At 37.2% G+C, this 14266-nt stretch overlaps 1 protein-coding gene across 11 annotated transcripts in view; it reads right to left on the bottom strand.

Moving 5' to 3' along the window:
- The window catches only part of ADGRG6 (adhesion G protein-coupled receptor G6), a 147937-nt gene that overhangs the window by 67964 nt on the left and 65707 nt on the right, over nucleotides 1-14266 (bottom strand). For 7 of the 11 annotated variants that reach the window (XR_001718782.4, XM_016956398.4, XM_009452115.5 and 4 more), the window contains exons 3-4: nucleotides 13621-13965; nucleotides 10740-11363 (exon numbers count right to left, since the gene is read on the bottom strand). Coding sequence is in view for 10 of the 11 variants with exons in the window: in XM_016956398.4 (XP_016811887.1) it covers nucleotides 10740-11363; nucleotides 13621-13965 (969 nt within the window). In the remaining variant the exon portion in view is untranslated. The remainder of the gene's footprint in view (nucleotides 1-10739; nucleotides 11364-13620; nucleotides 13966-14266) is intronic. The other 4 variants (XM_001172117.6, XM_001172168.6, XM_001172181.6 and 1 more) reach the window with 1 other exon arrangement.

The following is a 14266-nucleotide window of genomic DNA, read 5'->3' as shown; positions in this document are numbered from 1 at the left end:
ATACATCCTAGCATATGCTATTTGTAATTCCAGAAATATGTTTCTGTGACTTCAATTCAGTCTCTGCGTCTTTTTATTTCAAGCTTTTACTAACTCATCCTCAGCAGGAAACAAGTTTTGAGCTAATTTTTTAGTAGAAGTAGATTTTCATTGTTGCACTAAATCTCCCTCTGACAATTAACAGACTTTTTCCAACAGCTTGAGTCTGAGAAAAATTGGCTAAGCTTATAACAAAGCATATTGTATCATAAACACACAAAAATACAAATATATATGTATATGTGTGTATACACATATACATATATATACACACATATATAATATGCACGATATTTTAAGGGACATTTATATAATAGTGATTTTATTCTAATAAATATTTCAAAACTTTCCTGTGGGAATGTGTAGGCACAGCTCGCACATGAGCTAACAAAAGATACGTAACTAGGTAAACGGTATGCATAAGCAGAAAATAACCTAACAGTTTAACAGTATCTCCAGAGGCATGGTTTCTTCATCCTTGATACCTCAGGGCACTTGGCCCAAGGAAAGAATCATGATACTTCAGAAAGGCCTGATATTACAGGCAGGCTATGACATGACACTGACTGGCAAGAAGCTCTTGTCACAGACCTTTACACATTCATTCAACAAACATTTACCTATTGCCTACATTATGTGAGGTACAGAGGCCAGAATGATGCTTTAAGCTAAGTCGCTGCTCTCAGGGAGGCATGAAAGGGAGATGGCGTCACAGTTCTAAGTGCTATTAGGGAAGTGCTCCGAAGGTGGCAGTGGCCCAAAGGAGGATGTGACAGCAGCTTGGTAAGAAAAGCGAACAGAAAATCCATTTCAAAGAAGAAGGCCCATGAGGCACAGGAGGCTGTGAGAGAGCCAGGGGTAAGAGAGTAGAGATGGGTATTTTACTGGCAGACAGAATTTCTAAAACAAGTACCAAGGAGGCACTGAGACGGTCTGTGCACTCAAGTCACTGGGCTTTGCTAAAGTAAAGTAAAAACTGATAAGGATGATCAGATACATAAACAATGGATAGCTGCTGTAAGGCTTTGGAAAGTATCAACACCATGAGCACTAGAACCCTCTGTCTTTCTTCCAGTGGTTAATCCCACACACTAGAACCTTGAGTGGTGGGCACTCAAGATTGTAAACCAAAAATGAACTTCTAGGGCCCCCCACAACCATCTGAATGGACTCCTCCTCTTGGCCGAGGTCCCTCCAGAGTTAACCTGAAAATCGAGTTGAGGCCATGATGGAAGAGAGGGTTGGACATGCCTCATTACACCCCTCCAGCATTAACATCAACACAGACCCTAAGTCTGATAAGAAACATTTACAATCTATCCTCTGTGAAGCCTGTTACCTGAAGGCTTCATCTGCATGAAAAATTCTTGGTATCCACAACCCTTTATTTAACCCAGACATTCCTTTCTACTGATAATAATTCTTTCAATCGTCAATCAGAAAAATTTTAAATCTACCTATGACCTGGAAGCCCTCTCCCCACTACTTCGAGTTGTCCCACCCTTCTCCAGATTGAACCAATGTAAATCTTACATGTATTGGTTGATGTATTGTGTCCCTAAAACATATAAAAACAAGCTGTACCCTGACCATCTTGGGCACACGTCATCAGGACCCCCTGAGGCTGTGTCACGGGTGTGTCCTTAACTTCGGAAAAATAAACTTTCTAAACTAATTGAAACCTGTCTCAGATATTTTGGGTTCACCAGGTGAACTAACATTGTGAACTCTTTCTTTTTCTTTTTTTGAGATGGAGTGTCGCTCTGTTGCCCAGGCTGGGGTGCAGTGGCACGATCTTGGCTCACTGCAAACTCTGCCTCCCGGATTCCCGCCATTCTCCTGCCTCAGCCTCCCAAGTAGCTGGGACTACAGGCGCCCACCACCATGCCAGGCTAATTTTTTGTATTTTTAGTAGAGACAGGGTTTCACCGTGTTAGCCAGGATGGTCTCAATCTCCTGACCTCGTGATCCGCCCGCCTCGGCCTCCCAAAGCGCTGGGATTACAGGCGTGAGCCACCGCGCCCAGCCTGTGAACTCTTTCTTAAAGGCAGTGAGGGAAAATGAGGAGGTAGGCAAGTAAACTAGATTTCATTTGAAAACAATCATTTAGGTTCTACAACCAAAAGAAGGGAAACAGAAGCAGGACTACTACTAATAATTCAGCCTTGATATCATAAGTAATAAGGATTGACAGAAAGAGATAGATACAGACACAAGAAATTTAAAGATAGAATGCATAACATTTAGCAACCAAGACAGGGGAAAAAAGGAAGAATAGAGGACGTTTTGCTAATTTCCAACTTCAAAAACTGGTACATATCGATCTAATAAAAGGAGATGGGAAATAACAGAAGAAGAGCAGACTTAGGTGGGGTAGGGTAAACACTAAGTCCAGTAACGGAAACTGAGGTGCCTGTGTGACACCTAGATGCAAAAGTGTTTTTGTAAGAGGTGTAGCCAGGAAATACTCATCAGAAGCTATAGAGTGTTTGGGATCACTGGAGATAGATTGTAGATTTGAGAAGGAAACAGGATGGAACCACAGATATTTCTATATTTAAGCATCAGATATAAGAAAAAGAGCTATAGACTTAAAAAGGTAAAAACAGCTTTTACAGAGGTGGTTTTACATAATTTAAGAGAAGAAAGTTTAATGCAGGGTGTGACAATATCAAGAATACCAGAAAGGCCAAGAATGATAAAGAATGAGAAGACCTTTAACTTTGCATTGGGATTTTGGTAGTACCTCTATAGAAAATAGTTTGAGTTGTGTGGGAATGATGAAATCTAGACTGCCAAGGTCTGACGAGTGAATGCAAGAAGAGGAAGCTTGGCTGTGAAAGGAAGCAGAGAGAGGAAGGGGGAGTTTTAAAGATTGAAAACTTAAGCAAATGCACAATGAAAAAAGAACATTTGAGGAGGCAGAAGTTAAGGCAGGACTGAGGTGGAATTTTGTCTTGAATGCTTTTTGCCCATTATTCCCTTGCATCACATTTACTGTATGCCCATTTTTTGTAGGACCTCCCTTTTGTAGGTACTTATATTTTGTAAGGGACTTCCGCAAACTAAAAAGCCTTTAAAGTTCAGAGACTAATGAAATCTCAGCCTCTGTAGCATGCAACAGAGGAGACCCTGGAGGGAGTTCCTGTGGTTCTCATATTACACACAATGTTGGCAGTCTAGGGCTTCTTAGGCCACTTCTGGCACTGATACAATATCTCTGGAAGACAAAGGGAGATAAGGGCTCAGTGTTGTGGGAAAGCAGTTTTTAGGCAAACTACATTCCCAGTATGTTAAAGAGCTTAGAGGTAAAAATAGGAAAAGAAAATCAGAAGAGCTATGAGTTAGAGCAAGATATTTAACAATTTTCTTGAACATTTCATCAGTTTCACTGCACAGTAACAAGTATAAATTTCAATATGTAGCATTCTTTTATGGGAAACTGCAACATTTACTTCTCAGTATTTTAGTTAGCTGTTCCTTCTGGGGAACTTCTAGTTTAGCAAATAGACATTGCTTTAAACACTCAATAAACACTATTTTAATATGATCCAATATAACAATAAAAATCACACTGGAATATTTTTAAGTAAAAATGGTATAAATACAAGTGACTAATTTAAAGGAAATTTAATTGATAAATGAAAACTTGCATTACAAACACACCAAAATAAACAAATACATGAACTATCAAAAGTGTATACAAACTTTATTTCTACCCAGTTCCATTTTCAGCATATCTGCATAAAAAGTCAATATCACAATCAGTTTTCTTTGGCTGATGGATTTACACATCAGGAGGTTGTTAAGAAAGAACAAACAATCCACTCTCCTGGATAATGGTATGTTTTATCATCAACAAATTGGTTTTAGAATATGATGTGTATGTGTTCACTGATTTTCGAGGCTACCAGAAAGGTGTTTTCAGGTGTTTACTTAATATTAATGAGACAGCCAAATGTCTAGGCAGATAAAAAGGGGCCCCCGGAGAATCTCCCACCCGCCCCACAAGTGTTTACATCAGATGCTTTTGTGCAGATGAGGAAACCTGCCCAGGCCTTGCCTGAGCCTGCCCACAGAGGACTGGAGCCCGACTTGTGGGAGGTGGGTGGAGCCACGGGGAATTCATGCCTTATGCAGGGGAGGAGGCTGCTCTCTCCAGCTCCTGTGGGGACCTGGGAATCAATCAGTGAGGTGGAGGGCCTGTTAGCAGGCCTCCGTCTCACTTTGCTGAGCTTTTTGTTGTTGTTTTTTGTTTTGTTTTTCCTTTTTGCCCAATAAAGTCCTGCTCTACTGACCACTCATTGTGTCCGTGTGCCTAAATTTTCCTAGCTGTGTGACAAGAACCCGGGTTCTAGCTGAACTAAGAAGCAAAGTTTTACAACATTAACAGCAACATTTAGAGCCAAGTTTTCTTGAAAAAAATGTAATCGCTGGAAACAGGCAGTTGAGGAAAAACTCTAAAGCCGTTAATCCTTCTCTATCTGTTGTACTTTCCAAATTATGCTACTGAAAGGAGTCACTATATGTTAATATTTACACAAGTTGTGGTAAAAAAGACTGATGTGTAGCCCACTGCTCCTCTCATACCTACTTAATGATACTCCAAATAACCAAAGAGCAAATCCTCACAATAAGTTGCAATAACAGAAAAATAAAAACAGTAATTCCTTTCATTTTTTTCTTTGCAGTTGCTACTAAGATGAATTTTTCAACTTTTCATAAATAAATATATTTAAAGTGAAATTTAGTCATCTATGTTCATAAAGAGTTTGGGAATCCTCAAAGTATAAAGTCCTTTGTAAAGATAAAATGATTTTATCTTAATTTTATTATTTAAAAATGATTTAGTAATCTAAAAATATTACATTCAATCATTTGTTAGAAATGCAAGGGAGGAGCCAATAATGAATTGAAGTTTTATAGCTATGAAGAACAGAACTGTAATGATTATGAAACGGTAAAAATCCAAGAGTTGATGAAACCTTAGCAAACTCTGTAAAAAATCCTAGAGAGGGAAACAAAAATACAAATCCAGAAATTTCAGAAAAGAATAACAATAAAGTATTTATGAAGTGTGTCTTATCTCTACATCCACAGTAGCTAACCGATGGAAGTGCCTAATAAATGCTTGTTAAAATAAATGTAATTTGTTTGAACTTAGACTATTCATTGCGTTATACTGTACCACTCCCTCAGGAAAGAGTAGTAATCAGTAAAATAAATAAAACTAGTAGAGAAGGCACTGTCTGTTCTTTGTGAAAATTGACGGACATCAGCCAGTATCTAAACTTGAATCATTACACAGGCAAATAAATACTTGCACCTATAATTAAAGAGTCCACTAAAAATTTATCTATCCATGAGGGTCATAAAACTGAATGTATTTAATAAAATTGTTATGAGAAAAATGAAGATGCTATAAAATGAAGCAGATTTACTGCTAAATAAACATTTCGTTTTTAAAAGTATTGACAGGTTTAACCATGTTTTTAAAAATCTGCTGAAAATTTCCTAATTAAGGTAAAATTCCCAAATATTTTTTAGAAAAGTATAGGAAAACAAAGTCATATACTAAAATCGTTAGAGTATTTATTAATAATATATCAATTTTATTAAGGCTAGGATGTTTAATACGTGAAAAAAATGACAGGATATTTTAACGTTGAATTGAGTCAGTTCAATTCTACTATGTTACTTTCGTACTAAAATTTATTTAGCAATATACCTTTGCAAAATCTATTTATTTTTCCATCACAAATTAATCCTGAAATAAAAGCTCATATTTAGCAGACATTGTCCATTCAATGGAATGCTAGAAATAAATTTCTATTCTCCCATTGGTTACTGTACTGATTAGTTTGTTGGAAATTATAACCATAAACAGTAAGATGCTTTCATTTCCTGGAAAAAAAATGAAAGGTTAAAATGTTAACAGGGTACACTTATCAAAGATTTGCTTAGCTAACAAGCTTTGATATAATCTCTGTTTACAGGTATTTCCTGTCAGTTAATGAGTGACTTGGACTCTTCAACTCCCAAAGCTGATGATTAAGCAGCAGGAAATTCCCTCTCCCATCATTTCTCCTGAAACACAGTCCAGGACATCTGAATGTCTGGAATGTGAGTGTTTCACGTCATCTTGGAATGGCAAGAAGATCACTATAAAAGTTAGAAAGACTCAAATATATTGACTCCGTTAAGTTCACGGTACCCTTTTGACAAAATTACTTTGAAAACTTATAGATGACTAAGATACATGAGTATGTATTTGATGCACTCCGATAATCTTAAGGCTTGGGAAAGGAGTCTCAGGGACAGAGTTTAAGAAATTATGAGAACTGCATGATCTTACTTAAATGTGGAACCTAAAAAGGTTGAACTCATAAAAGCAAAGAATAGAAGAGTGGTTTCCAGGGGCACAGGGGTGGATGGGGCACAGGAGTTGAGAATGTATGGGTCAAAGGATGGAAAATTTCAGTTAGACTGGAGAAATACATTCAAGAAATCTATTGTACAACATGATGATTATTGTTAATAACAATGATTGTATACTTGAAAATTGCTGAGAGATTTTAAATGTTCTGTCTACAAATAAAATGATAAGTACATGAGATAACAATGAAAGTTAATTAGCTCAAATTAGCCATTCCACAATGTATACCTATATTAAAACATGTTGTATACCATAAACACATATAGTTCTTATCAATCAATTAAAATAATTTAAAATAATTTTTTAAATGAGTATTACCAGACATAAATACTAGACAAGGAGACAGGAGACACGTGTTGGAGCCCACCAACTGCCTCTGCCACTTTTTTTTGTCTAAGCGTCAGTTTCCTGGCCCGTATAAAGGGAGTGGCATAAATCAGCATTCCCATTTAAAAGCCCATCAGGGCCAGATGGCCATCTAAAGACAAAAAGGGGGCTGGAGTGGGAAGAACAAAGGGTTGCTAAGGGCTAAAGTAAACTGGGAAGCTCCTTTGAAAGCAGCAGCCACCATTTAGCTCCAGCTGTGTTGGCCATGCAGATATAGTAGCCTAGTGTATTCTGTTTACCAGAAAAATCCAAAACTTCATTTTTATGTGAAATCTAATTGTTTAATATTGGAAATAATTCATCAATTAAAAGCACTGTGTGAAACAAATGTAAATGAACAGGAACAAATAAATGCTACCACCACCACCCATGTCGTAGGGCTAAACTAGCCTGTGGGTGATTGGTTTGTTTTCCCTGGCTGAGGAGATCTAGCAGGTCTTTTCTAGTGCTGTCCAAAGTATGTGGTTCAGCAAAGCGGACTCTCAGTTCTTTAGACTAGTTTCAGGGGGTGGCAAATGTTCTCCTAAAGGGCTAGACTGTAAACATTTTAGGATGGCGGGCTATACTGTATTGATCACAATCAATTAACACAGCCATTGTAGCACAGAGGCAGACAAAGACAATATATAAACTAATGGGCATGGCTGTGTTCCAATGAAACTTTATTTATAAGAACGAGGGAGCTTAGTCCCAGCTACTCAGAAGGCTGAGATTAGAAGATTGCTTTAGCCCAGGAGTTTGAGGCCAGTCTGGGCAACACAGTAAGACCCCAACTAAAAAAAAAAAAAAAGAAAAGAAAAGAAAAAGAAAAACAAGTATTAAAAAAACGTGTGCTGGGCACAATCCCTCATGCCTGTAATCCCACCACTTTGGGAGGCTGAGGAGGGAGGATCACATGGTGCCAGGAGTTCAAGACCAGCCTTGACAACACGGTGAGACCTCATCTCTACAATAAATGTTTTAAAAAATTAGCTGGGCATGGTGGTGCACACCTGATGTCCTACCTACTCAGGAGAGCTGAAGTAGGAGGATCACTTGAGCCCAGAAGTTCAAGGTTATAGCGATCTCTGATGGCACCACTACAGTCCACCCTGGGGGACAGAGTGAAACCCCGTCTCTAAACAAACAAGTAAACAAAAATGCATGGCCTGTTACAGGCCCTCCTAATTTGCCAACCTCTGGTCTAGAGAAATTCTTAGAGAAGCTTAGGAATCCCTGTAAAACTGAATCATACTTTTTCATAGTTAGGTATCCAGGAAGTATTGTGGGAAACAAATATTATTTGTTTGAAACAAATATGTTAACACACTGCAAACCTAGTGTTTTCTCACAGAATGCACTGCTGGCCAGAGAGATGGCTCTTGGACCTTCATACTTCTCCCCTGAGCAAGAATGAGGTTTTGCCTATCCTGGTACTAAATCTAATATCTAATCCTGTTTATGATGAATGACAGTCTAATTTATACTGGTTAGAAGAGCACAGCTCTAATACCAAACTTTCCAAGTTCCAATCCTGGCTTGGCCACTTACTAATTAAGAGACACTGGATAAGTTAGTTAATCTCCACGTGCCTCAGGTTCCTTATTTGCAAAATAGGATCAATTATAGAACCCGTAACATGGGGTCTATGGTGTAGGTAATCAACCAATATGTGTTAAGTGCTTAAAATGACATTAGTACAAAATGTGTGTTCAATTTAAATATAAGTATTAGCAATTATTAACATAGCCATATTTGTTTTGGTTGCTGACATCTTCAAAATATTGTCCCATAAAAAGGCAAATATTAGAATGGTCTATACTATGACTTCTTAATAATGTCCCAGTCTATGGTGAAAAGAGACCCCTGAATTAAAGACAGTCACCCAGAATGCAGGAAGTGCACCATTCCCTCTCCTTATTCTTCACTGTCCCACACCAAACATACACACCTGACTTTCTCAATTTCTTCTCTGATAAAAGACTTCTCAAGGAGTCCCTGAAGGTCCTTTCTAGCTATCCTAACACTGAGAGAAGATCTTAGGGAACATCACCAGCTCTTATAAAGCTCTGCAGTTCCCTTGTGGAACAGGGTTGTGGTTTATCTACTTTCCAACATCCTGCAAGGAAATATCTTTCAAATGACATCACTTCACAGCCTTTCCACCACCTGTAGGAGTGCCATGGACCACACGAACAGGTGGGTAACAGGAGTTCTCAGGCCAGAAGGGCAGGCATGGGTCTGAGAAATTGGGGGGTGGCCTTGAGTCATCATAAGGGTGCTACTTTGCTCAAAGCGTGGGAATAAATTCCCAGTAAACTTCCCTCCAAAGTCATATACAAATTACTTTTGAATACTAGGCTCCTTCTTCTCCTTTTTAATTGAGAGTTATGTCTGTGACTAAAATGTATATATTATCACTGCCTTAGATTTAGTCATATGACATTTAAAGTTGATAATGAAACTTCTACTTTTTGTGTTTGAATCAGTCCTATAATAAAATAAAGGCTTCCAGAATTAACTTGTGTAAATGGAGAATATTAGGTGGAGATCTATTTTAATACAATTTTTATCACACAGAATTATTTCTCAAAATATTCTGCATTTAGCTACTTCCAATAATAGCACATTTACAGTCTCACAAAGAAGAACCAGAGACAGCACAGTATTTGAAACAAACTATAAATCCTCATTTTAAAAAAAATGGAGAAAAATATTCAAAGAAAAAAATGGATAATTCCTGATTAAGATTTTGTATAAAATGGACAGTTTTGATATTTAAACTGGCTGAGTAAATACTATTCTCTTAGGTGATGGTTGTTTATTTAAGTCATCCAATTGAAATTTAATTCCAGGATGATATAGATCAGTTTATTACTGTATCACCTTTGTGATTAAAAACAGTAACTGGGCCGGGCACAGTGGCTCATGCCTGTAATCCTAACATTTTGGGAGGCCAAGGTGGGCCGATCACGAGGTCAGGAGATTGAGACCATCCTGGCTAACACAGTGAAACCCCATCTCTACTAAAAATACAAAAAATTAGCCAGGCGTGGTGGTGGGCACCTGTAGTCCCAGCTACTCGATAGGCTGAGGCAGGAGAATGGCGTGAATCTGGGAAGCGGAGCTTGCAGTGAGCTGAGATCTCATGCCACTGCACTCCAGCCTGGGCAGCATAGCGAGACTCTGTCTCAAAAAACAAACAAACAAACAAAAAAAACAGTAACTGGCCAGGCAGGGTGGCTCACACCTGTAATCCCAGCACTTTGGGAGGCTGAGATAGGTGGACCACTTGAGGTCAGGAGTTTGAGACCAGCCTAGCCAACATGATGAAACCCCATCTCTATTTTTAAAAAATACAAAAATTAGCTGGGTGTGGTGGTGCACGCCTGTGGTCCCAGATACTTGGGAGGCTGAGGCATGAAAATTTCTTAAACCCAGGAGGTAGAGTTTGCAGTGAGCCAAGATCGCCCCACTGCACTCCAGCCTGGGCAACACAGTGAGACTCTGTCTCAAAAAAAAAATACCAATAACTTACTTATTAATTTCTTTTGTTTCAAGCCTAGTGTTAACATTTGTATTTGAGATTCCACAATTATAACTATTGTTATATTAGTGATAAACTCTGTGATATTTTATGACATAGGGAAAACTTAAGAATGGTAAAACCAAATGTCTTGATGGAGCATGCATGGCTTATAATCAAATGTGTGCTATAAGAGCTGAGCAGACGACATTTTAAAAATTAAAAGAGCTTTTTAATGACAACATATATATATATGTCTATATGTGTGAATATACATACACGTACATTTGTGTGTATGTATAATTCTTTGTTGACAATCATATTCATAGAATAATGCTAAAAAAAAAAAAAAGGAATACACTACAAACTCACCACAGCTTAGGTTGCTTTCAGCTTTCAGAGCTAGGTTTGGGATATTCCAGAAGTCATTTTGCCAGTCGACTACATTCCCTTTCACATTACAGCTGAGGTTGGAGAGGATTTTGGCATTCATGGTAAAATTCCAAAGTCGAAAGTTATAAATGTCCCCTTTTAGAGAGACAATTTCATTTTGATTGGAGCCCAACAACAATTTCCCATTCCCAGGAATAACTTTACTAATGGTAGAATCACATGGAACTGTTTCATAGTTTCTTTTGAAATTTACACCAATAGAGCCCAAAGAATTATTCCAAACAAGGCAGAGCTGCTCAAAGCTTTCTGCAAAAATGTCTTCTTTTTCTTTGACAGGTAATGCGTTATTCAACAAACATTTTGAATCAGAAATGGATAGAAAGTAGCCACTCTTGGCCTTTCCAAAACTGAGCAATTGTGTGAAGGATGCATTTGAGTAGGAGAAAGCTGTCCAATCACTGTCTTCATGGCCAACTTTGGTTGCTTCAAAGCAGAGTGTGAAAGCACTGAGCTCTGGAATGGAGATGCTTTTTGCAACAGATACCTGGTAAGCATCTGATGTCTGGGGTAAAATGACCTTTTGATTCCTTAAGGACACGGCAACTAGGACAAAACATAATAAGAAAGATAAACCTGTTAACTTCAGAACACAGACTAATGTGATGCAAAACACCAAGCCCTCCATCGCTTTCTACTAGTTAACTTTTTACCTACTATTTGCCCCATCCCTCCCCTCTTACTCATCTATCCTCTGTCACCAGCCCATTACCAATCGTCTGATATCAGTAATAATAAGAAATTCTACGCATTTCATCTCTAGTCATGATTGGATCTCACACCTAAACTTTTGAGTTACAGCCAGCAAAGTTGATAAGTATGTTTTAATCCTGAAACTAAGAAATTAACAATTTAAAAACCCCAACTACCTAATTAAGGAAATAACTGGTTTCAGGAAGGCTTTGTTTATACATTAAGATTTTCAAAAATACTACTTTTCAAATGATTTCTAAACATAAATAATAGTTCTTATTTTCATTAATGATTACTTTTCACTCTTTCCAAACATTCCTGTACTGCCATCTCCCTTTCAGATACTCTATATCCTCCTATTTTTTCCACCATCATCAGGCTGTTTTAGGAACAAATACAAAAATAATTCTATTAAGGAGAGGGAGTCTAGTGAAAAGTCAAACAAAGTGGAGATTTAAGGTATCCAGGCATATAAGCCAGTTTTTGAGTAGTAAAGGGCAGACCATGGAGTTTCCTACTCCAGCTCTTCTGGGTAGTGGCCATGTGACCCTGGGTATGTTACTTCATCTCTCTCTACCTTTGTCTTATCTGTAAAATGGGCAACAATGGCACCTATTGCATATACGGTCAATAAGAATTAAATAAGTTAATATGTCCAAGGCACAGAGCAGTGTCAGTACCACAGCAATAAATAGCAAGTACTATTATTGTAATAGACGTGCAATAAATTCAAAATAAAAATGTATTCACCTAATCCATGATACATGCAAAATTATTACATAATACAATAGATTTAGCCCTATGCTAATATAATAGCCATTGTGAAACTAATTTGAGAAAGAAGTATTTCTCCTCAAAAATACTTTTTAATACTGGTTTCATATGAAAAACAGTTTGAATATATTTTAATATTCAGTACATCAAGAATAGTTCTATAATAAAACATCGTTTTAGCATAACTATTCTAGTAAAAATCTATGATAGAATTTAAAGGAATCATGGACTTTAGTTTACGTTTTAAATATAAGGCAGTTTATAGGTTCACTTATGCAAAGAGACACAATATGAACCAGTATTCTACATGCATTGTTAAAATTAAAAGCCTAGAAATAAATATCTCCATCAACATTTTATTAGTGGTTATGGCTGGGTGGCATTTGTATAGGTAATTCTAATTTGCTTTTTTTGTTTTCCAATGTCCTATATTTTATCATTTTTAAAACATTATTTTGAAAAATTTAAAATATTTTGAAAAATTTAAGCATGTGTGTTTTAACCATGGTAAACACAAATAAATAACTCCACAATCAAAAAACACAATTTATAATAGTGAGGGTCAGTCATTTTCATAGTTGTATCTTTCTGTTTTTACTTAGAAAGTTCAGAAGAAAAAAAGTATAACTAAATCATAATAGTCATTTTCATAGTTGTACCTTTCTGTTTGTTTTTACTTAGAAGGCACAGAAGAAAAAAAAAACAGTATAACTAAGTCTCACCATGTTGAAGCTTGAGTTTCTTTAGGGAAACACAGGTTTTAGAGAGAAAGATTATTTAAATGTTATGTTGTGCCAGAATATAGAAACATATTTAATAAAAATATGCCTTATTTCATTCAGTTAGCCATTTTCAGAGGGCTTTCCTCAAGCTGTGTTATTTATTAGCTTAAACTGTTAATAGCTTCTTAAAAATTTACTGTTCATTTTCTGTATTTGTTCCCTACCGTAGTTCCTTAAAAGGACAACATCATAAAACCCAAAATAAAATGATGTCTAAATAGGGATGTTTTAAATTTTCAGTGGAGAGATGTTAGAATTACAGATTTTAATTATTAGCCGTGGAATATCTACAGTGTCTTCCAAGCAGCCTTTAAATGTTCCACATATAAACAATATAAAAGAATTCAACTCTACTGTAACCACATTTTGGATCTGGTAATTATATTTTGCTAACAAGAATGCTCAGAGAATATTAACAGATTCTTGCCCTTATATCCCAATCCTAATCATTCACATTCACATAAAAGAGCATAACTCTGTCTTCTGGTCCTTGTGTTTACTGCAGAACATGTTAAATAAAAGCAGAAGGTTGGCGTTGCCTTTGGTTTACATACCTCTGATGTAGCTGGCATTGAAACCTTTCTTCTGGATGCTAAAGTCACTTGAAAAGGACACATGCATCTCATTCGCACTTGAGTTAAATGATAGGCCTTTGGCAGTTGCTCCACAAAATTTAGTCTGGCTCTCTCCATTATCAAGGGATAATGAGTCATAAATGCAATTGGGAGCTTCTTCAATGTCAAAGTCGTTAAATGTTATCTGAATGATATAACCGGTGGGGGCTCGGAGCGTCCACATGCAAGCCTGGCTGTTTGGGTAGTCGTTAGGGTAGCATGGAGAAGTAAAGGTCCCAGAAGGGTTGGACAAAACCACTCGGCAGTTGGCACATCCCCACACTGCTGGCCAGACAAAAGAGAGACAGAGAGAAGGGCTGGGTTCAGCTGCATGCAATAAACCGAGAATACCACACACTGGTGACAATCAAGCAGTAAATATTTAAAAATACCAACATACAATCATAAAAAATAAATGGAAAATGAAACCCTCTTGAGGAGAAAAAGAACTATCAATAGAGCAACAAAAAGTAAAAGAGAAACAAAAAATTTTAATGCAATGATTCTTAAATTCGGGAGGTTATACAGTCTGAGAATCTGTTATACAAACTCTCTCCCGTAAAATGAGCAGGGGCCACACACGTTA

The sequence above is a fragment of the Pan troglodytes genome, chromosome 5 (genome assembly GCF_028858775.2).
Source record: "Pan troglodytes isolate AG18354 chromosome 5, NHGRI_mPanTro3-v2.0_pri, whole genome shotgun sequence".
Classification (NCBI taxonomy): domain Eukaryota; kingdom Metazoa; phylum Chordata; class Mammalia; order Primates; family Hominidae; genus Pan; species Pan troglodytes.
The sequence above is the reverse complement of the archived record's forward strand: the minus strand, read 5'-3'. Positions and strand labels throughout refer to the sequence as shown.